The 25334-nt window shown below is 37.3% G+C and overlaps 1 protein-coding gene across 15 annotated transcripts in view; it reads left to right on the forward strand.

The window, feature by feature from the left end:
* The window catches only part of PHKB (phosphorylase kinase regulatory subunit beta), a 240879-nt gene that overhangs the window by 31998 nt on the left and 183547 nt on the right, over positions 1-25334 (forward strand). For 7 of the 15 annotated variants that reach the window (XM_063797099.1, XM_009430740.5, XM_063797100.1 and 4 more), the window contains 5 exons: positions 4151-4240; positions 6513-6651; positions 9759-9858; positions 18413-18520; positions 22272-22352. In XM_063797099.1, the coding sequence (XP_063653169.1) occupies positions 4151-4240; positions 6513-6651; positions 9759-9858; positions 18413-18520; positions 22272-22352 (518 nt within the window). Of the gene's footprint in view, positions 1-4150; positions 4273-6512; positions 6660-9758; positions 9859-18412; positions 18521-22271; positions 22353-25334 lie in introns of all 15 variants that reach the window. The other 8 variants (XM_016929791.3, XM_063797104.1, XM_063797105.1 and 5 more) reach the window with 3 other exon arrangements.

Below are 25334 nucleotides of genomic sequence, written 5' to 3' on the forward strand. Positions count from 1 at the left end.
ATAAACAGAAAGAGGAAGAGGAACAATTTCAGCAGCATTTTTCATTTTAAAAGTCACTTTATAAAATTTTACATTTTCCTTTTGCAAAGAAATAACTTTGTCAGAACCTCTTTTAGAAACTTCTAAGTATCATTGAAAATAGCTCGCGTAGTTATTTTATTTTAGAGCTAGCTTTTTAAAATTGAGAGTACAGATAAACTAGTTGAGGTATTTTAAAAGTACACTATTTCGACCGTTGTAATTTGGGGTCATCTTTAGTTACGTGTGACCAGTTTTCTAAATGTTAGCATGAAGAGGCACCATAAGCATTAAATATAAATCCAGCTGGTGTTTCTAAAGGTGGGTCACCCTTTAAGGACAAAGTCTAGGTTTTAGAGATAGTTGTCCATAATTTTCGTTTTCCTTCCTGAATGACCAGAAACCTAGTGGGACTCATGAGAGCCTTGTATTATTTTGGTCACTCAAGAACATTTTAGATTTATCAATTGAACCAAGCTTCAGAATTTAACCGGTTTTTAAAATTACATGTTTTTCACTTAAGCCTCAAAGATTCACTTCCTCTTTTCAAAGACCAAAGTTTAAACTATAGAAAAGGTTGAAAAACTCCAACTAGTAGTTCAAAATAAAACCTTAACTTCAGAGAAAAATGAAAGTCACAAATCCGAGGTCAACAGATCTCTAGAGAATAACAAATGAAACTCTTGCCTTTTATAGAACTTCACTTCCAACCTCAACTAGTTAAGAATATGTACAAATTGAATAAAGTCTTAATCCTTAATCAAGCCAGGAGGATTCAGATCCCAACAGGGGCCTTAGCAGAGATTCCTGCTGACTTTGGCAAGGTTGGGTGAAGAAGGACTTATCGTATTGGTACCAAGGTGCCGATTGCTGGTAAAGTGGTGGGGCTCTCTGGAGGTCCACTTCCGATCTCATCTAGGGTACCAAAATGTTAACCTTAAATAACTAGATTCCGAAAATGTGATTCATTATAGAGTATTCAAGCCTAAATCTATGTGGAAGCATAGATAGAAGCTGTCCTGAATATATCTTCTGATTAGCATCAGTTACAGGTGGATTTTAAAGGAAGGAGGCAGCTTCTAAGTTGTGTTTCCAGTAACTTATATTAATATAACAAAAGTTATTGATTAGCTCTATATTGTTCTTTGTATCACAAATTCCAGGAACTGGAAGATAATGGGTAAGGCAGCTAGTCAGGAACAAAAATGCCTGTAAACATGGCCCTTGGGTGTGGGTGCATAGGAAGGAAAGTGTGATTGAAGTCCCCTACTCTTGTCTTCCTGAGCCTGGTAAGTTTTGCATACCTCACCTAGCTCAGTCTGCTCTGAGCTATTTTTCTCCTATCACTGATAAGTTTTATTTTACTTTGTGATGTTTGCGTATAGACATAATGCGAATGGGAAAAGCATGGAAAAGAAAAATTAACATTTTACAATTTCATTTCAATTAGAACATTTAGTAGAATTTTCTGTTATTTTGTAGCTCTTTAATTTGCTTTGGGAGTTCATGCTCTGTTAATTGCTGTCTCCATTTTTACTGGCATTGATGCTTTCCAGATGTCCTATTTTTGTTTAAAATGTTAACATTGATTACTTTTCCTTTGACTTAGATTTGTGGTATTGTTTACCATAAATCGTGTAGAACATCCTTGTTAATTGTGTAGAACATCCTTGTTTAATTTTATGTAGTTACTTTAGAAACAATACAATGGTAATCACTAAAATAATAACATTTATCTAACCAAGCTGTTCTTGACTTATCATGGGCGTTCTTTGAATGTATAATTTAGATGATTTTACTTTTACCCTTTTCTGCTATGCTTTGAACATCTTCTATTTTTCCTCTTACTGAATAGATACTTATTTTCTTGAGAGGTCTGATTTTCCTTTTGTTTATTTATTGTCGCCTCTAACAGAACTCCTGTTTTTTTTTTTTAAGAAAAATTAGATGACAGAATCACTATAGTCCCTTAGTTCTTAAATATCCTAGCACTTTTAAAAATAAATATTTTAAAATCTAAAATCTTGGTATAAATATCATTAAAACAATCTCTCAAAATCAATTCACCTACCATTGTAATGCAGGTTGATTTAAGTTTGCATATTCTATATCCATATGCTCATGTATCATTTAATTTTAATGGAATTTTATACTCAGCTCTTGGTGATTTATGTTTTGTATGTAAAGCAAAATACTACCTCTACTAATAGAGATCTAAATAAAAACAGAAATGTTACCCGCAATTCTTCCACCTCAGCAAAGGTGTCCCCTTTAATTTTTATATATACATATGCACAATTTATAAATTATGATTATTTGTACCTAATTTATTTTCTTTCATAGTGAATGAGCTTCACTGGGAGTGTATAGACTCCTAGAGCTTATTACCTTATGCTCTAGCAGTGGCATATTACTCCTTTCTGATTGCCAGGCTACCCATATACTTATACCTGCCTGGAGCTAGTTGAATACAGGAAGGCAAGGGCATGACTGGAGGGGTGGCTGGGTCCTTTCCTTTCAAGCAGGAAAGGAGTACTGATGTTCTGTATGTTGATAGGTCTCTCCGTTCCTCACTATGGACCCATTCCTGTTGGTGCCATTGTGAATACTCTTGTAAGAAAATCTTCTTTTCGCTCAGAGCAAGTCTTATCTACAAATTACCTATCTTTTCAGCAGAAGATAATGAGACTGTTGCCTGAATGTATAGGCCCTTTCTTTAGGTTCTTCTTATTGTTACTATCTGCCTAAACATAAAGGCTTCCCAAAACCTTGGCTTTAAACTAGGATGTTGGACACAGCAATTTTATGAGCATAAAGGCTTTAATTTTCTTTAAAAACAGAATCTTAATCTGTGCCAATGTGATTTCTGCCACTAGGTAAATTATAGGTTCATTTTTATGCTATGTTCTTAGACTATATGGTATACATTACCTGAATCCAGAGATGGATTAATTGTGACCTTGAGTTGTTTTTAATTTCTGAGTGCTTTTAACAAGAATGAGAGACAGTACTTAGTCTATCTTTTCAACAAACGATAATGAGACTGTTGCCTGAATGTATACACTCTTTCTTTACTTTCTTCTTAATGTTACTATCTGCCTAAACATAAAGGCTTCCCAAAACCTTGGCTTTAAACTAGCGTGTTGGACATAGCAATTTTATGAGTATAAAGGCTTTAATTTTCTTTAAAAACAGAATCTTAATCTGTGCCAATGTGATTTCCCCAACTAGGTAAATTATAGGTTCATTTTTGTGCTATGTTCTTAGGCTATATGGTATACATTACCTGAATCCAGAGGTGGATTAATTGTGACCTTGAGATGTTTGTAATTTCTGAGTGCTTATAACAAGAATGAGAGACAGTACATAGTCTGATGGCTGAAGGTTCAGCTGTCTGTCTTTCAGTTAGCAGTTGAGAAAGTGCACTAGTCAAGTGAACAATTTTCTATATCCATTTTATGGCAAATTATCATGATTATTGTGTATTTTGTAGCTTTTGAGCAGCTGACTCTGCTAACACCTTTGAGTAGTTTTCAAGGCTGAGAAGTAGAAATGATCTGCTTATAGTACAGATAATAAGGCAAGAATATCATCTCCCTGGGAGAAAGTAGAGGATTAGGAATTTCAGCATGAAACCTAGCTGAATATTCGTGGAGTGGATGGCTTTGGAGTATGTGAACATTATCTTCTTTCCTTGAGGGTTTGGGGGTATGATTATTTGAGAAAAATTTGTGTAATGAAACATTAGCATAAGGAATGAAGTTTGGATTTATGGTCCCATAATTAGACATATTTCTTAATAACTAGAATCTATTGACAAATGACTACCACATGAGTATTAGTGACACTTAGTTGTTTGGACCATGTACACATCAGTTAGTTGGATTGAGTGCTGGAGGTAAGGGTGGGAATATCCCATGACATTTCAAGTTCTTCTGTATTTATTTTCAAAGGTACTTTATTCCCCCTCTTGTTCCCCCAGCAAGAAGGTTTACAAGTAGTAAAGTATGGTACTTCACATAAAATAATGGAAGTTAGATTAAGCACACTGCTTCTTCATTTGTTTAGAGTTTTTCTTTGTTTATCTTTGTGAAAATGACTGAATTTGATGGGTTTTTATTTTTTCTTTTAGGCTCAGTTTATGAACCTCTTAAAAGCATTAATCTTCCAAGACCTGATAATGAAACTTTCTGGGATAAGTTGGACCATTATTACAGAATTGGTGAGCAAAACCTGAGGAAAACGTGTCCTTAGGTATCTGCGATTAGTATTCCCCTTGCCCTAGTTAAATCATGTACATTATGTGGATGATATTGTTCTGTCATTGGGATGTTGGGGTACTTTCAGTGCTTAAGTAGCTGTGTATTCCAATTGTATGTCGATATCAGGACTATAAAAGGACTCTGGCAGATCATATCTGGCCCTTGAAGAATTTTAAAACTGTCACCAATATCTTCTGTGTTTTTTTAATCTTCCTAAACATTACCAGATTTGAGACCTTGAGGATGTTTCTTGATTAATACACAAATATTTCATATAAGTATTAATTTGCTCATTTACCTAAACATTGTTCCCAGATAGTCCTAAACTTTTTATATCCGTTTCTAATTCATTGAGATACAAGAGATAATCACAAGTTAGTATTATTAATATCAGGGCGCTGGTGTTTTGTTTGTTTTATTTTGTTTTTCCAGGACCAGCCTTGCAAATTTTGTTTTTCAATGTGAGTAAGCAACTTTCAGATATGTGTATAAGGGCCTCTTCTTTGTTTGTCAGACCATCTATTAGAATGCATATTAATCTTTTTGTCAGTTTACATTTTATGCCATTTACTTGTACTAGGATGGCAGAAAACATAAAATTTGATTTCTCTCCCCCTAAGATGATGGATTTTTTTGTCTATTTCAACTTCATATAAAACTTCAATCTTACTTCTTTTGGTCAAGATTCTTGCTTGCATTAAGTTGCCCATTTTATTATCTTTTTGGCAATAACTAGCTAAAGAGAACTAACTATATTTTTTTATGTCAATTGTGTATTTTGGACTCTTAGGACTAATTTTTTACACTGGGAAAAATAATAAATACCCTGGTTTTCTGAAAGAAATGATTATGATAAGATCAATTTAGAGGCCGGGCATGGTGGCTCACGCCTGTAATCCCAGCACTTTGGGAGGCTGAGGCGGGTGGATCACAAGGTCAGGAGTTTGAGACCAGCCTGACCAACATGGAGAAACCCCATCTCTACTAAAAATACAAAAATCAGCCATGTGTGATGGTGCACTCCTGTGATCCCAGCTCCAGAACAGAATGTTTTCGACCTTTGGAAAACTATCCTAAAAAGTAGATAACATGGCTAGGTGTGATCTCTCATGCCTGTAATCCTAGCCCTTTGGGAGACCAGGATGGGAGGACTGCTTGAACCCAAGAGTTCGAGACCAGCCTGGGCAACATAACAAGCCCTCCATCTCTACAAAAAGTTTAAAAATTAGCCTGGCATGGTGGCGATTGCCTGTAGACCCAGCTACTTGGGAGTCTAAGTTGGGAGGATCACTGAAGCCCAGGGGTTAGAGGCTGCAGTGAGCTTATGATCATGCAACTGCATTCCAGCCTGGGTTATAGAGTGAGACCCTGTCTCAAAACAAAAGGGTAGTTGCCAATCTAGATAAGGTTAATGTAATGCATTTTAGGAAAAGCATTACCCATCCATTTATAGTTAGATAGCAATAAAATAGTTTTTAGTAAATGTAATTTTAGTGTGTGTGTTTTCCTATTTTAGAGCTCATTTATAAAAGATAATAAAACATTAATTTCAGACTTATTTAAGTAAAATGTTCATAAAAAATTATTTACTTGCTGCTGTGTTCATGTTATATATGGATGGAATTCAGTTTTAAAATGTTAAACATTTTCCTAACCTGTACAATAAAGTAAAATGAATACTGTACACTCCCTCTGAAGACCAGGCACAATTTAGTCATCAGTGAAACACAGGATTCCAGCCTGTTCTGTGATCTTCCCCTCGCGCTTCCTACATTGTTGATCATTTACTGTAGCAGTTGAGGTGGCTTTGTGATTTACTAAATGTATGCTACTCTTTCTTGTGCATTTGCTTTAAGTTTACCTATTGAACTGATTTTTAAAAAATATTATACTTAGTCTTTTGCTTGATCTCTTTTTCCCTCTGTACCTGATGTTGTCCTAATAAGATTTCTAACACACATTGACATTACCGGAGATGTGTTAAAGGCTTTTTAAGTCCTAATTAGCTGAGTCCTTTCCTAAAACTGGAAAGATTTCTTTATGTAGGGTGGATTCCCACTAAGGCTGGAGTGACATGAAGTTGTTTCCACATCTTCAGAAGTATTGTACTATAGCAGGTTTAGAAACAAAATCGTCAGAAGTGGGATGAGGAAACCAAAGAAGATTAAAACATTTAGCCCAAGGAAAGTCGCTGGCTGTACAGTTCATTCTTTGTCTTGTCCTCAATTGCAGTCAAGTCAACATTGCTGCTGTATCAAAGTCCAACTACCGGTCTCTTTCCCACTAAAACATGTGGTGGTGACCAGAAGGCCAAGATCCAGGACAGCCTATACTGCGCTGCTGGGGCCTGGGCTTTGGCTCTTGCATACAGGTGAGCTGGTATGTGTTCTCCTCGTAACTTTGAGAGTGGATAATAGGGTTTTGTAGGACCAAGACTAATTGAGCCGCTATCTTTTGGCTCTGCTGCTGACTCACTGTGCAACCTATGACTGCTCACATCCCTTTTTAGGCCTCTAAACCTTTTCATTTTCTTTTTTTTTTTTGAGATGAGGTTACCCAGGCTGCAATGCAGTGGCATGACCTTGGCTCACTGCAACCTCTGCCCCCTGGGTTCAAGCAATTCTGCTGCCTCAGCCTCCCTACTAGCTGGGATTACAGGCATGCACTACCACGCCTGGCTAATTTTTGTATTTTTGATAGAGATGGGGTTTCTGTTGGTCAGGCTGGTCTCGAAATCTTGACCTCAAGTGATCTGCCAGCCTTGGCCCCCCAAAGTGCTGGGATTACAGGTGTGAACCACCATGCCCAGCCTAAACCGTTTCATTTTTCTAAGAGCTTATATCAGACCAGTTCTAAGATTTTATGACTTTGTGACCAAAACTTCTTGTCTCTAGGTTTGTAAATCACCATTTTTAGTCATTGGTAGAATGAACTACCTACCCACTCTCATTGTGTTGATTGGTTTCAATAATGGAGAGAACTGATGATGACTAAATGTTGCAGATAATAAAATTAGAACCCCAAGTACTTAACAAATTTGTTCAAAATGATGCAACTCATTAATGATAGAGCCAGGGTCAGAATTCTTTTCCCCTACCCAATTTCTGGTTTTATCACTGCACTTCAGCATAGTATCTCTTATTAAGTTTGGTCATAAGTGAAATAGTTGTATAAAGTTAAAAAAAAAAAAAAGAAATAGTTTGACAATACAAAATTTCTCCTTTATTTATTTCATTATATGTAGAAAGCACTGAATGTGGATGCTAACACATAGTTGTAATACATTTTAACCATAATTAAGATCAGTAAGATTAACTTTCTGAATACTAATTTTCTGAAAGTGATCCATAGTTATGTTTCTGATTTAAAAATTGTATCTTCCACATGAACATGATTTATCTGTTTGAAATTACTGATGTGTTGGATTTTAAAAAGAAAATCAAACACTGAGATAAGATGCAGTAGTCTTCTTTAGCACACTTAAATGCTGACATCACTAAAAGCATTTCCTTACATATTCTAGGTAAGGACAATATGGCTTTATTAAATGTAAAACTGGTACTGATCTTAGGAGTACAGGGAGCATCAGTAGCACCTTCACCAAATGGTGAAGCCAATAATGAGACAGACTGATGTTAATTGCCATTCCTGATTTGACACAATGGGAAATACACCTTGTGCTGACATCTTACCAAGTTATCTAACATGAGTCTACATATGAACAAAAAATCAGACAAAGCTGAATTGTGGCTGTTTATAAGACAACTTGCCTGGACTCTTTAAACATGTCAGTATTACAGATGACTAGGAAATAAGTATGAGGATGGCTAGATTAAAAGAGACTAAAGAAATACAACAGCCAAATGCAATACATGATCCTTAATTGGGTCATGCATTTAAAAATACTGTAAAGTATGTTTTTGGGACACTTCAGTATTTGAGCCAAGACTATGTATTAGATCATATAGTATCAGTATTAAATTTCTTAGGTATAATAATGGTATTATGGTTATGTAGGCAAATCTCCTTGTTTTCTAGAGATACTTCTGAAGTGTGTAGGAGTGAAGGGTCATGATGTTCGTAGCTTACTTTCAAACAATGAAGAAAATATTATAGAGAATGCAAGCTAATGTTAAAATGGTGAATCTAAGTGACGACCAAAAGGCTTATTCATTATAGCATCCTTTTAACTTTTTTGTAGATTTGAAATTTTTCTAAATAAAATGTTTACAAGAAAATTGCTTTAACAAATACAAGAGAATAGGCAGCATATGGACAAAAGTCAGATATTAACCTTTTCCCAGAATGCTTCTAACATCAGATAGAGACTTTAAAGTCCTCATTTTGCAGGCACACTATCTATGTAGAATATGCCTCTATTAAAACACTTGTGTCTGACCTCAAGGGGAAAAGTACTGTATAGAGCAAATTCATGCTAATTTTTGTGCAATGCCAGCATGAAAAAGAAGGTGTGATGTGCTAATGATGAATAACTTACTTTTTACTGACATTTACCATACTATGTCAAAATAATAATCATTCTTCCCAATAGTGAATGGTATATGCAATCTATGATTTAACTGGGAGGTAATTATAATATACTTTTTAAGGAGAGAAGTGATACTTTTTAATCATGTGAGAATGATTGCCAGATATTTTTAGTTAAGATTAAGTGACACAATGAATAAATCACTTTTATTTTTTAGTAGTGGGTGATTCTCATCCACCTTTGGAAAGTTACTGATTTATAATAAAAAGCAACTTGTGGACAGAAGAAACATCTTAACCAAACTAGGTTTGGTTAAGGTATTTAGGTTAATCTAACTATTAAACTAAATAGTTAGATTTTAGGTGTTCTTTATTTTTAAAAGCAAGAGATGTAAAATATGCTCAATTGATTTTAAATTAAAACCAAAGAATATAAAGCTTTATGCCAAAATACATCATGTATCATCCTGGATGTGTGTTTAGTTGAAGGAAGGCATCCTTGACTATGACTAAATGCCTGCTCTGACGGTATTGAACACACTGCAGAGCAAAGAAAGGCAGCACCTACCTTAACTTGTGGCTACTAATTAAATCCAAGCGGCCATTGCATAACCTACAGGGATAGGTAATAAAAATCGGCTTTAGTTCATAACAGTGAATTTAAAACAATCTGTTGGTGGATTTTTTTCCAATAGAAATATTCTTTCAAGTTTCAGCCAAATCGCTGTAGAGATATTGTATACTATTTTTAAAAGAAGTTGGCTTACTTCCTTGAAAGAAGGAAAAATCTGCCTAAGTTTCATCATAGGATTTTTTTTTCATTGCAGCATTTCTACTTTTGCTGGGAAAATGAAATTTCACTGTGACAGAATTGGTAGATGTCACCAGAACACAGGATTAGCCAGATAGTTAAATACTTAATTATCAAAAGCTCTGCTTCGTTTTCAAATGCATTTCCAATTTGTTTCATGAGTTATCTCTCTCACCCAGGCGAATTGATGATGACAAGGGAAGGACCCATGAGCTGGAGCACTCAGCTATAAAATGCATGAGAGGAATTCTCTACTGCTATATGCGTCAGGCCGATAAGGTAAAACACTGTGGTGTGGACGGGAATTCTCCCATCATTCTGAAGGTTTAATTTAACTAGTATCGCAATGGTTTCTTCTGAGGAAGAATGTACTTTTCAAAGGGAAAGCCACATCCTAGGGCGGCTTAGATAGGTTAACAGCCTTTGCCATTCTAGCCCAGGGTTTGAAATCCTGAGATTGAAGGAACACCTTAAGCAAGAGGTGATTGAGAATTGTTATTTAGACTTGGATTTGTTTGTGTTTTGCATCTGGTGTTGCTTGATAAAGACCCAGTTTCTCAGGAACCTCACAATATCGATAATTCTAACCAATATTTTATTAAAGAATATCCTTGTCAGAATTACTTTTGGACATGTGAATTGCTCTGGCTTAAGTGAACTTTAGTTTAAAAATGTAACACTTCATTCATTTACATACAAAAAGGCTAGGAATTATGGGCTTAGAAAACAGCTTTACAGGCCAGGCACGGTGGCTCACGCCTGTAATCCCAGCACTTTGGGAGGCCGAAGTGGGCGGATCACGAGGTCAAGAGATCGAGACCATCCTGGCCAACATGGTGAAACCCTGTCTCTACTAAAAATACAAAAATTAGCCGGGCATGGTGGTGTGCACCTGTAGTCTCAGCTACTCGGGAGGCTGAGGCAGGAGAATCGCTTGAACCTGGGAGGCGGAGGTTGCAGTGAGCCAAGATCATGCCAATGCACTCCAGCCTGGCGACAGAGCAAGTCTCTGTCTCAAAAAACAAAAAGAAAAAAAAGACAACAGCTTTACAGCGTTATGTGGAAATTAAAGAAAATAATATACATAACAACATTTAAAAAACTATAAAGCTCTGTACAAACATAATGGCTATTCCCTTACTTACCTACATCTCTGTGATCCCAGGTCCTAATATAGTAAGTGCCCATATGTGTACATCAATGCATATGGGTCCCTAAGACCATCCACAGGTTTGATGCTTCATTAGGAGGACTCACATGACTCATCAGATAGTCATAGTTGTGGCTATGGTTTATTACATGAGAGGAGACAAAGCATAATCAGCAAAGGGTCAAGGTGCATGGAACACAGTCTGGAGGAAGCCAGATGCCAGCACCTAGGAGTCCTCCCCAGTGGGGTCACACAGATGCACTTCATTCCCGCAGCAACTGATTGTGACTAATTGTAACATATGTAAAATGTCTGTCAGGGAAGTTCAATAGAAGCTTGAGATTTTTATTGCTCAGGGTTTTTGTTAGTGGTTGGTCACGTGGGTATCCTCTGTCTAGCACTCACCAAAGTTCCAGACATCCAGAAGGAAACCAGGTGTGTAGTATCAACCACATTGTTAATGTAAACACTTTAGGTTTACATTTAGGTTTAGCCCCTCTTGTGAGGGAATAGTGGAAACCCTTTCATGATCTGAGTGTCCACATATCAGCCAAGGGGCAACCTTACAAACAATTCTTTCTGTGGTTAGCAGTCTCAGGCCTACTATATTAACTCTTTTCAGGACAATCTGCATAAATGAATGTACTGGTTTCCAGTCTGTTTCCAGCTGTGTGATGTTGGACAAATTATTTAATTTACATGTGCCCCGTTTTTTTCATCTGTTAAATATGGATACCAGTAATACTGCCCTTATTAGGTTTTGTAAGAATTAAGAAATAACTCATGTGGGTGAGTCAGTGTTTTGCAAGAAAGCCGCCTTGGCGCAGTGAAGGTGAAGGCCAGTGCACTCACTGGCTGAGGTGGGATCCCGAGGCCTCTCCAGTCCCCTGAGGGTGCACCACTGGCCCATCTCACCCAGGGCGGTGCCCCAGAGGTGGAGCACCAGGGCACGTGTTAGGACCTGAAAGATGATGAACTGTGCCTGGTCAGGGCAAAGCTGGAGGAAACTAGTGGAAGTCCCTAGCAGTCCTGATGTGTAAATCAATTGGTCATCCAACCTGGGTATAGGGGTGAAAGACTGATGGAACCATCTAGTGGCTGGTTCCCTCCGAGGTTTCTCTCAGGATGGCTGGCACTCTTCCAAAACCCACCCCACATGGTTTCATCTGTAAAGTGAATGATTGGAGGTTTTACGACCCAAAGGATCTCCACCTACTCTCACACTTTAGTTGGGTAAGAAGCCCGGCTTGCTGGTGTATGGAGCCGGGTATGGAATGTGAGTGCCTAGTGGGCCGCCTCTGGTAAGCAGACCTGGCTCTGCGGGATGAACCGAATGCCGGATTAAGGTGCCCAATGCCCACACACTCATCAGACCCCAGAAAAGGTGTTGGTTGATACAGGAGGAGGGCGGCCACGGAAGTCAGAATGGGTGGGGGTGGGGAAGGGCAGAGAATGTATAGAGAACATGGTGTCTGCCCCCATACCACCCTGAACGCCCTATCTCGTCTGATCCCAGAAGCTAAGTAGGGTCAGGCCTGGTCAGTACTTGGATGAGAGAGAGCACATAGCACAAGGGCTGGTACCGGGTGAACATACAGTAAATATTTGTGTCGTTATCATTAGTAGTATTCCCTTTCCCTTCTAGACCCTGTGTTTCAGATGTGTTTCCAACTTCTGTATTTTAGCAGAGATGCACACAAGTAACTTTGCAGGCAGTTTTGATCACTTAATATTTTGTATATTTTTTATCATACAAACATATTGTTTTAATTTGCACTTGAAAATAATAGGCCAGGCATGGTGGCTCACGCCTAAAATCACAGCACTTTGAGAGGCAGAGTCGGGTGGATCGCTTGAGGCCAGGAGTTTGAGAGCAGCCTGGCCAACATGGTGAAACTCCGTCTCTACCAAAAATACAAAAATTAGCCAGATTTGGTGGTGCGCACCCATAGTCCCACCTGCTCAGGAGGCTGAGGCACAAAATCACTTGAACCTGGGAGGGAGAGGTTGCAGTGAGCTGAGATCTCATTGCTTCCCAGCATGGGCAACAGAGAGGAAACTGTCTCAAAAAAAAAAAAAAAAGAAAAAAGAGAAAATAATAAGCTGGGCATGGTGGCTCACGCCTGTAATCCCAGCACTTTGGGAGGCTGAGGCAGACAGGTAATGAGGTCAGGAGTTCGAGACCAGCCTGGGCAACAGAGTGAGACTCCGCCTCAAAAAAAAAAAAAAAAAAAGAAAAAAATAATAAAAAGAGTGATAACAAGTCTTCTTCTTCAGGCCTGTAATTCAAGTCAAAATAAAAAAAAATCATTAATATTCTGCTACCAGAATATGGCCACAAGAAAATGTTATAGAGAAAAAGTATATTTATTCATAAGCTGATAATAGAGACATATGAAAAACCTTTAATTTGTCTATTGAGATTTGTACAAATCAATATTGCAAAGGTTTTTCAGATGCTTGAAATAAAGTAGTATGTCACAGATTGACATACTGGAATTAAACTAGTATGTCATATGTTATGTTGAAATAATTGTGATTAAAGTTAATTTTTTCCTAAGTGTGAGATGTTATTGTTTATTTCATTTGTATCATTTCATGAATGCATAATGTCTTTATGAATTCAACTTTTCTGTCTAGGACACATTGTGAAAATCAAAATCATGACTTTCATGGGTTTGCCAAACAAGCTGACAAAGTAGAATTATCAGAAGGAAGTCTAATAATGTATTAGTTTAAGGCAGGGGTTTCCAATCTTTTGGCTTCCCTGGGCCATATGGGAAGGAGAAGAATTGTCTTGGGCCACACATAAAATACACTAACACAAACCGTAGCTGATGAGCTAAAAAAAGAACAAAATTGCAAAACAAATCTCATAATGTTTTAAGAAAGTTTACGAATCTGTGCTTGACTGCATTCAAAGCTGTCATGCTCTGCGGGTTGACAAGCTTGGATTAAGGTTTTTTCCTTGTGGCACGGTTAGCCAGTTGGTTTTTTTATTGTTGTTTGGCTGGTTTTTTGAGACAAGGTCTCTCTGGGTCACCCAGGCTTGAATGCAGTGGTGTAATCACAGCTCACTGCAGCCTTGACCTCCCAGGCTCAATCAACCCTCCCACCTCAGCCTCCCAAGTAGCTGGGGCTACAGGCATGCACCAACACACCCAGCTAATTTTTGTATTTTTTGTAGAGACAGGGTTTCTCCATGTTTCCCCAAGCTGGTCTTGAACTCCTGGGTTCAAGCAATCCTTCCACCTAAGCCTCCCAAAGTGCAAGGGTTGCAGGCGTGAGCCACCATGCCTGGCCAACTTAAGCTACTTTAAATTCCTTAAATTATAAAGGATTATCATTTTTTTTCCTATGTAGCTATGATGTAGACCATTAGCACCTGGCCATTAGCCAATTGTTAGTGGCCTTTTCTACTGAGATTTGACTTTACAAAGGTGTTTTGACTTTATAATGGCATTTCTTACTCAACCTTATTAACCAGTCATCACAATTGTAATATGTTTTCTTTTGATACAGTTTGAGTGTGACCTAAGGTTGTTTTTGTTTTTTAATTTTAAAAATAGAGACAGGGTCTCACTAGGTTGCCCAAGCTGGTCTCGAACTCCTGGGCTCAAGCAATCCTTCCACCTCGACCTCCCAAAGTGCTAGGATTACAGGCATGAGCCACCATGTCTGGCCCAGTTAAGCTATCTTACATTCTTTAAATTACAAGGGATTATCATTTCTTTCCTATGTAGCTATGATATAGACCATTAATGTAAATATGAAATGTAAGGAGTATATTATTCTAGTGCATATGAGTGTGAGGGACTGACTCAGGGAGATTGAAGCATGCACCCAGCTCAAAGCCTCTCACCATACCTTCACATCTTGTTGCTGCTTGCCGTTCTTTTCCTCCAGTCTTGGCCATTTCCTTTACAATACTGTTGCAAGAGGAAATATAAACATATCTTAAAATGTGAAATATTTCTGTGTTGGTCTTCCCTTGAAACTGAAGCAAAGCACATTTGTAGTGTTCATTCACTGTTTGACCTCTAGCCTCATGTTGTCTTTTGAAGTAAAATCATGACCTAGAAAGTCTCCCTTCTCCACTTCTATTGATTTCTCATCATAAAACATGCTTCCTGAGGTATTTTCTAAAAATACTAGCTAAAAGAGATATTTTAAGTTGATTACGAATTTGAGTGAATACAAAGACTTATTCTTGATTTATTTAAAGAATTTAGAGCAGTCTGTTTTCTGGGTTTTATTGTCTTGACACTTATCTTAATGCCTGCTTATTAATGTCAGCTATGTTTTACCTCTCAGTGTGCAGATACCTATTCTCTTATTTACTGTCTTTTATAATTCTGCTTACGGAGAGGCATTCAGAGTTTTTCAGAGTTGATTCAATCTGCAATTAGTTTGGAGGGCAGACATTTGCTTTATAATAGGCTATAAATGTTGCTGTATCTATCTACTGAAAATTTTTTTTAAATGCTAGTTTCTAATTAATGAGAAATCATTAACTTTTATAAAATTTATTTTTCCAGGATTCCCTTATGAGAAGATTTTTTTCTCCAAATGAATGTTTTAAGGCTACAAGTTAAAAATGAATGACAAAATATTCAATTACCTCTTCCCAAATGATAAACTGTTTATTCACAATAATAAAAGTTTTCAGGAAAAATCTAAGCAAAATATGAGTGGAAGAGGCATTATTCTAGATTTATTTTAGTCTAGAAACTTTTGCTTTAATTATTATCTTTATTTTTACTTGCCAGATGCCAGAATCATACAAAATACTAATTAGCATCCTCTTGTTTTTGACTGCTTTCAAGAGAACTTTTTGTTTGTAATTGACATACAGCATGCCCCGTTAATCTTCAAAGCTTATACTTTGGACCTTATTTTTTTCTGAAATTTTAAATTACTTGTCTTTTAATGGCTTTAAAACTCAAAATGTACTTATGTAATCCCCCATTTGAGCAACTTTAATCATTTAGTAGTTGCTTTTCCCCTGACATAGTGATTGAATATAAATTGTCCTGCTGGGTTCTTGCATGTCTTGAAGACAAATGACAAACACCACCTTGTCAACTGCAGGAGTCACTTTATTAAACTGATAAAACCTTATCCTTTTAGATCTGTATCAAGTGGTTAAAATGTGTTTTGCTTCAATTTTACCTATTTTTTATATAGGAGCTCAGCATAATATTCAGGACTTCGAGATAATAGTGCAAAAAGAGTGACCACATTGATTTCTATTTGTGTAGGTTCAGATTACTGCCAGCAGTTTCAGATATTGAGAAGGGATAGTCATCTTCTCTGAATTAACACCAGATGGCTTTGTCACTTTATCAGTAGAGAACTTACATCCCTAACTGTACCCATTCTCTAGGTCCTGATTACATACTGATAGGTTCAGACTTTTATTTTGCTGATTAGGTTCTTTAATCATAAGGAGGGCTGTATTTGTTTGTGTAGGGCACTTGGAGATGGTAAAGATGTAACCTCCCTCTAGAACAATATTGCCCAATAGAACTTTTTATGAGCATACAAATGTTCCATATTACTCTTGAGCAATACAGTACCCACTAGTGACATGTGGCTATTGATTTCATGAAATGTGGCCATTGTGACTGAAGAGCTTAATTTTTTATTTAATTTAATATAATTAATTGTAATTTAATTTAATTAGTCACATGTAGCTAGTGGCTACCATGTTGGACAGCATAGCTTCTAGAAGCTTACAAGATACTGGGACTCTACAGCAATACTGTTTCTCTACTAACGACACTTCTGACACCAAATGTGTGGATTTTCCATACCAAGCAGTTCTCGAATTTGAGACACCAACTGGGTATATACAGTTTGTTGCAATTCTTCCAGTAATGACCTGGAGTTAAAACAGATCCTATAGGTTCAGACTCAGTCCCACAAGACTACCCCCAGCTTCCGACACCAATTGTAAGTAGTAGATCCCCAGGCTACCCACAATTCTCTCTGACTTGGCTATAATAATTCCTTGGTGTCAATACTTTGTTATAACAGCTCACAGAACTTGGGAGACACTTTACTTACTATTACCAGTTTGTTTTAAAGGATATAAGCAAACACCAGATGAAGTGGTAGAAGGTGCAGAAGGTCCTGAGCACAGGATCATCTGTCCCCGTGGTATCTGGGGTACATTACCCTCTTGGCATGCAGATGTGTTCACTGACCCAGAAGCCCTCCAGACATCATCATCTAGGGTTTTATAGCAACCATGTTATGTAGGCATGATTGATTAAATCACTGGCTATTGGTGATTGACTCAATCACCAGCTTTTCCTTTCTGCACGTCCCCTGAAGTAAGGAGTGGAGGTGAGGAGCTGAAAGTTCCAACCCTCTGATCCCTTGGTTGGTTCCTCTGTCAATCAGTCCCCCATCTTGAAGCTATCTAGGGACCTATCAAGAGTCACATTATTAGCAAAAACTCAGGTATGGTTGATAGGGACTTATATGAACAAATGACATTCTTTTTGCCCCTGTTGCTCAGGAAATTCGAAGGGTTCTTGGAGCCGTGTGCCCAGAACTAGGAAGGTAGACCAAATGTGTATTATATGATTTCACAGGGAGATACACACAGCTAGTAAAAGTATAAAACAGGAAAAATAATTGAGTGACAACTGCATTGATGTGGGAGTCCAGAGGAAGGAATTTTGGTGAGGGTTCAAAAAGTATAAAAGAAGATTTTTTTTAAGATAGTATTTTAAGGAGAAGAAGAATTTTTAAAGATGGAGAAGAAAAGATGGTTCTATATAGTTTCATAGTGAATTGAAACAAGGCAAGATTGCAACCACTTAGGTATTATCATCACTTATTTCTCTTTAAAAGAGAAGTAAATTATTGCATTTACCTGGAGGTATATATCTTTGAATTCATTTTTTTGTTCTTATTTATCTCAGACTTCCAGGAATTAGCACAGTACTTGTCACATCATTGGCATCAGTAAATGTTTGCCATGTTGAATTGAACAGGCCGTAAAGAAATGGGTGGATTTTTTGGTCCCCAGAGTTTTTCTGTTGGATTATTTAGGTATTTACTTATTCTAAAATGGTAAAATTTTATGTCTAGCTAATAAATAATGGCATGGCCTATATTCTCTTAGAGTTGGTGCCTTAGTAATGAGAGTACAATATATATGGAAGGGGAAATGAAAGCATGTTAACAGTAGCATACATTAAAATTTGCGACCCTTAGAGAAAGAAATTGTATTTGAAATTTGAACACTTACTGAACTAGAATTGGCCTGTGGTCCTTTTTCATTATGAGTGTCATGTAGGCATTTCCAAATAACAGTTCAGTGGAATACAATCACTGAAATCCTGTCTCACAACATAAAGCAGAATTTTACTCTAAAACAAAATAAGATGCAAAACATTGCAAAAGCCATTGCTACTACATTAACCTGCTCCATACTATACCTGAGTTGCTGTGCGTGTGAAATATCAATTGAGAATCATGTTAACTCTATCAAGTTAGTAGTTATGAACTTTTTGTATTTTTTCTTGAGAAAAGGTAACGTTTCTGCTTTGTTCGGTCCTCTGCCTTAGCTTTGTTCATTAAAAAGTTTCATGAAAAATAGCTTTTAATCTATAGTCTTGGATAAGTTTATGAATTACTAATGTTGTTTAATTTTATATTTCATTCTAGGTCCAGCAGTTTAAGCAGGATCCACGCCCAACAACATGTCTTCACTCTGTTTTCAATGTGCATACAGGAGATGAGTTGCTCTCCTATGAGGAATATGGTCATCTTCAGGTAAAAAGAGATTATACATTTTATTCTCCTTATATTATATAGCATAGAACAGTGATCCCCAACCTTTTTGGCCCCAGGGACTAGTTTTGTGGAAAACAAGTTTTCCACGGATGGGGTAGGGGCTGGATGGTTTTGGGATGAAACCGTTCCATCTCGGATCATCAGGCATTAGATTCTCATAAGAAGAGCACAACCTGGATCCCTGGCATGTGCAGCTCACAATAGGGTTTGCACTCCTCTGAGAATCTAATGCCACTGCTGATCTGAGAGGAGGCAGAGCTCAGGCTGTAATGCTTGCTCACTGCTGCTCACCTCCTGCTGTGCGGCCCCATTCCAAACAGGACGTGGACCCATAGCAGTCTGTGGCCCAGGGGTGGGGGAGCCCTGTCATAGAAGATTTGAGGCTGTTAAAAAATAATTTTCAAATTAGATTCTATGAATTGTTCAAAATAGAAGTATAGAATCAACCCTGAAACAGAGAAGAAGGTGAAATGGCAGCCACCAGGGCTGAGTTAGTTGTGGCAATTGAACATGAAATCCGAGTGAATTCTTGGTCTTCAAGCAAAAAGGGTAAATGGATAGATTATAAAATTATTTATGTGCAAAAGAAGGAAGCCTACAGTTCTTTCAGTGACGAAAGTTTTTACATGTTATCAAATTTAGAAGAATTTCAACATTTAGGAACTAGGGGAAAAAAGACAGTTCACAGTGGTGTAATAGCAAATCAGTTTTGTTACACAGCAGTTCATTTCTTAATGTATCATCCTTCAGTAAAGCTAAAAACATGCCACTGAAATGTAATTCCAAAAGGTATTTCTGAAGTCCATAAATCTTGTCTTATATAATATATTAAATTTTATACCTATGCTTAGAACACACTGGAGGTTTTAGATATATTTTTTTCATTTTATTCCCCTCTCACATCAGTGTATTGTTTTTTAGCTGGACAGTCTGTTGTTTCTGGGATACAAATATATTCTATTTATGTTTAATTGATTTTCTGCTCATCATTTGGTTCTCTGTCTTTGGGACAGAGTACTTAACTATTCATCTATTCCTTACTAAATTAAGAGTATCTCCTTTTTATAGTCCCTCTCACTTTAGATACCTGAAATGTCTTACTTTAGTATGTCTTCTCTAAACACAGAAAGTGCGGTGCTCTCATTTATATGCAGGAAAAACTCTTGTACTTATTTGTAAACAGCTCCTTGGAGAGTTAGTGTTACATGAATATGTAGTTTCTCAACCTTAACCTTTAATCAGATTTTATGTGCCGTTTCCTTTGATAAATATGTTTGCTATCAGAAGTAGGGTTTTCAGAAGATAATAGCTTATTTATCTTTGTATCCCAGATTCAGCTCAGTGCTTGGCACATAGTTGGCCTTAAATAAATTTTGGTCAACCTGTTATGTGGCAGTCCCTTTACAACTTGCCATGTACTGACATTTTCTTACAGAAGCATCCCACAAGTCAGAGCAGAGAGCTCTTAGAGGTCCCTGTAAAAGGCTGCCCATAGGAGTGAAATTTCTTTGAAGTCATTTTTGACAGGCTTGTGTCAATGCTGTAAGAGAACATCTAGGGGAGCCTGGCAGTGGGATAAAACCCTTCTCACCATGCAATCATGTTTTAAGAAGAGTCACAAAAATGTTAGTGTAAGTCTAAAAAACCTAAAACCAGACTACTGCATCTTCCTGTGTGGCCCACTTGGACCTTGACAAGACCCTGATATCCAATGGACTCTTGACTGCCAGGAAGTCAGGAGACACCCAGAATCAGCCTGGTTCCTCAGAGGGCCACCAGCAGTGCCAAGCCCTGGGCTCCTCTGCCCAAAGCCTCCAGGGCACCAATAATTTTCTGCCCCAATTTTCCATCTGTTACTCAGTTGGGCTGGAGGAGAGTCATGGGAGACATAGCCACTGGGGCTGTCAGAGGGAAATAATCTGTGTTAGAATTCTATGGAAACAAAATTACATCTTGCTTTCTCTTTGTTTTTAACTCAGGCTTACAGTTTCCTGGCTGAAAGTTTTTCACTGCCTTTTTAAAAATTTACTTATTTAATAACAGTTTTATTGAGATACAATTCACGTAACATGTAATTCACCTATTTAAAGTATATAATTTCATGGTTTTTAGTATATTCAGAGTTTCTCAACCATTATCACTATAAATTTTAGAACATTGTCATCACCCCAGAAAGAAACATTGTACCCATTAGGCTGCAAAAAGAAACTTTGTATTCCCTATATTCTCCAAAGCCCCCCAGCTCTAGGCAGCAACCAGTCTTTCTGTCCCTGTGGATTTGCCTACTCTTGGCGTTTCATATACAATAAATGATCTTTTTGTGACTGGCTTTTTAAATTTAGCATTGTGTTTTCAAGGTGTATTGGTCAGGATTCTCCAAAGGGACAGAACTAATAGGATGAGGAGAGGAGAGAGGGACAGAGAGAGAGAGGGAGGGAGGGAAGGAGAGGTTAGAGGAATTGACCTACACAATTATGGAGGCTGAGAAGTCCCACGAGAGGCCATCTGCAAGCTGCAAAAGCAAGGATGCCACTAATGTGGCTTAGTCCACATCTGAAAGCCTCAGAACCATACAAGCCAGTGGTGTAACTCTCTGTTGGAGGATGAAGGCCCAAAAGCCCAGCGAGCCACTGATGGAAGCCCTGGAGCCAAAAGCTGGATAACCTGGAGTTCTGATGTCCAAAGGCAGGAGAAGAAGGGTGTATGAGAGCAAGAATTCACCCTTCCTCTGCCTTTTTGTTCCATCTGGGTGGCCCCCAGTCAATTGGGTGGCACCTGCCGACCTTGAGAATAGGTCTTCCCCACTCAGACAGCCAACTCACGTGCCAGCTTCCTCCAGAAACATCCTCACAGATGTACCCAGAAATAATGCTTTGCCAGCTGTCTAGGTATCCCTTTATCCAGTCAAATTGACACCTTAAATGAACCACACAAGGGTTGTGCCTGTTGTGGCACGTACGTTTCCTGCTTCTTTACCTGAGACAATTCACACATCCCATTCAGGATTCTGTGAGTATCCTTTTTTGTTAAAGTGATAGTAGTATTTTTTTGTTTAGATCATAAAATATCTATTTTTAATACACTAAAATAATACCTCCTTTGTTCATAAAACTAATTTGTTCATAAACATGTTTTAAATTATGTTATACCATTAACATTAATATGTTCCTGCAGTTGTTTACAGAAATTCTGTATTCATTGAATATAAGACTGTTTTCAAGATGCACTTCCTATTGTTTATGGGGTACTGGCATCATCATAGTGTCTTGCTTACCAAATATCTTTTTCCATTTCCATGTATTTGAGATGGATTGGCATTTCATACTGCCCGTGGGGCAAAACTATTCCAAAGTAGAGTAGAAGTACTTTAGACCCAAAGCTTGAAAATAAATCTTAAAAAACAAATGATATATTCCTATTTTTTTCAAAGTTCTTTTTGCCGTGTAAAGAAAACAAATGATGTAGAAACAGTTGTTAACAGTTTTATTTGAAGCCGTTTCCCTAATCCAGTATTATCCATTACAATGAATTTGAGAATTTAGAATTTTACATACAAAGCTGGGATTTTTATTATGAACTAAATTCACAACACCTTTATTTCACAGTAGGAAAGGAAATAGTTTTATGACACTATTAGAGCAAATGACTTGTAATTTTAGCCTTAATTAATTAATTTTATAACTTGTTTTGGTTGTTTCCTTTAACCTTTTAATGTTTCTGTTTGTTGCAGATAAATGCAGTGTCACTCTATCTCCTTTACCTTGTGGAAATGATTTCCTCGGGACTTCAGATTATCTACAACACTGATGAGGTATGATTTCCCCAAATTTTCTACTACTAAATTTCACCTCTGAAAATATCTATTTTTTTTTTTTTAGTTTTCACAACTTATTTTTAGTTTATGTAAAATGTATTCCTGTTACATTTATATAATCAGATAGTAGATGTTGGTTGTTGAATGAAAAAGTCTTTATATCTTCAATGCATTGCACTTTTAAAATGAACACAATGTGTAACAGGTTGTAAAACTTTACTCCCGTGAAGACTCTATTTCAGGTGATCTAAAATAAAACATATAACTTTTAAAAAATTTTAGTAACAATGAAAGCAAAATAACATTTGCAGATTTTCTCAATTATTGTCTTTTTTTTTTTTTTTTTTTTTGAGACGGAGTCTTGCTCTGTCACGGGGCTGGAGTGCAGTGGTATGATCTCAGCTCACTGCAACCTCTGCCTCCCAGGTTCAAGCGATTCCCCTGCCTCAGCCTCCAAAGTATCTGGGATTATAGGCACGCGCCACCATGCCTGGCTAATTTTTTGTATTTTAGTAGAGACGGGGTTTCACCACGTTAGCCAAGGCAGTCTCGATCTCCTGACCTTGTGATCCGCCCACCTCGGCCTCCCAAAATGCTGGGATTACAGGCGTGAGCCACCGTGCCCGGCCTCTTTTTTTTGTTTTACATCGTTGCATTTCATAACTCACCCTTTGAAAAGTAAAGAGAAACTTTTATCCTGTTATATTATTTTTATTTGTAGGATCTCGGTAGGGTTCTTCATGTTTTTCAAAAGACAAATACCATGTTCTTATTCTTATTAGGAAAATTGTAAAGAATTCATATCCCAAAGATGAGAAGCATTTCTTTCACAGGCATTAATGCTTGAACAAACACACAAGCACATGCGCTGATGTACTTTGAAATGTGCCACAGTGGGAGCAAAAAAGCTTTTATTATTTGGTACATGCAGTGAGAACTCTGTGAAAGGGTAGATGTACTATACATGTTTGTTACTATTCCTCTTCTGTGATCCATGCAAGGGAGAACAATTACATCAGACACTCAACACCAAAATTGTCATTGGACCGTACTGAGGGTACTACAAAATAGGTGCATGTAGCCCTGCCCTCTAGTAGTTTATATTCTCATACACACTTACAGTGTATGAGTTTATAGTCTCATACAATAAATAAATTCTATTTAGAAGTGAAGATAAATAATGAAGAAGAAATTATGGTCGTAAGAAATTAATAATACCCAGTATGGTTTCTTCTATTTGATTTGTCAAAGAATTCTATGGTTTCATTTCATCCAAATAATTGTTAGTGTTTATAATATTGTGAAGTGGGATTATTCAAGCATTTGGGGTCAGGGAGGAGCTGGGAAACTCCTGTTTTAGTCCAATTTTAAGGAGCATGCTAAAATATAAAACAAATAAGGGAGAGGAGCTGGGAAACTCCTGTTTTAGATCAATCTTAAAGAGCATGCCAATATATAAAACAAATAAAAGAGGCATGACTCTGACTGAGGAGAGGAGGCCTTCCAGAACCAGCCCACTTAGCTTCTCAATTTTTCCACCCATAACATCTCCAAAGCACTGGGAGAAATATCCTAGATCCCTGTGGAACATCTTATGATAACCGTTTACAATTAGTGGCAGCTAATATTGCTTACAAGTGGCTTTGTTTTGTTCAGTAATTTTTTTTTTTTTTTTTTTTTGAGACAGTGTATCACTCTGTCTGCCCAGGCTGGAGTGCAGTAACACCGTTTCAGCTCATTGCAGCCTCAGCTTCCTGGGCTCAGGTGATTCTCCCACCTCAGCCTCCTCAGTAGCTGGGACTGCCGATGCACACCACCATGCCCGGCTAATTTCTTTTGTATTTTTTGTAGAGATGGGTTTACCATGTTGCCCAGGCTGTTCTTGATCTCCTGGGCTCAAGCAATCAGCCCACCTCAGTCTCCTAAAGTACTGGGATTACATCTGGGAGCCACTGCACCTGGCCTTGTTTAGTAATTTATTTTTAATTGTAAAAATTTTACTTTTTGCTTTCTCAATATATGTCATAATTCATTTTGTATTTTTATTTGTCAACTGCCATTTTTCATGAATATTATATCACTTTAGCCATTCCATTTGGTTTTATATGGCTTATGTAAGCTTTAAAATTTTTGGATATTTCCTTACCTTCTTAAACTGCTTTTTTAAACAAAATTTCTTATTTGTGGTTTTTCTTGGCCTTATGGTTTTTATTTACTATATGTGAAGTTTTTATGCAGCTAATTATCAATAGCCTTCAATATGTACACTTAAAAATCCTAGAGTAATAAAACATGTCATTTCCGCTCACCATCTTTTTCCTTGAGATTCTATATAATGTGTTGGATCATATGGAGAGGCAGTAAATGGACCTGCATAGAATCAGTTAATGAAATTCTTTTTATCTAAAGATCTCAGAGGATTCAATTCTTTGAAAAGTGGTATGACTTGGAAGCCTTTTCTTTTTTAACTGTATCTTAGGCTCTGGTTTGGCTAGTTCATAACCCTACCACATCTTCAGTTCCTAGTTATACTCACATTTTAAGACAATCTAAGGACCCAGGGTGTCAGTGGGATTACCGTTTATCTCCTTCTCTATTTACTATAAAATTTAAAATTTGCCCTAATGCTTCTTTTTCTTAGGATTGAAGAATTCAGAGTTTGGAGATATACATATGTGCACACACACACATACACACACACACACACATACACATACATACACATGTAATGAAATATAGGTACTGCATTGTCTGGACTTTGGGGTTTTTCATAAGCCTTTCTTTTGCAGCTCATCATACCTTTACTGGTTCTGTTGTTCTTATAAAATTTGTATCTATACTGTAGTTCCTTTGGGAGAGGGCGATGGTCTTAAGGGTCATGTGCACCTTTACAAAGGGGCAGTGAACCTACTGAGTGGCCATGTTTGTGGTGATGAACTTTGCTGCAGAATGTATTTCCTAAGGGCAGGCACAGTAATG

The sequence above is a fragment of the Pan troglodytes genome, chromosome 18, assembly GCF_028858775.2.
Source record: "Pan troglodytes isolate AG18354 chromosome 18, NHGRI_mPanTro3-v2.0_pri, whole genome shotgun sequence".
Lineage (NCBI taxonomy): Eukaryota > Metazoa > Chordata > Mammalia > Primates > Hominidae > Pan > Pan troglodytes.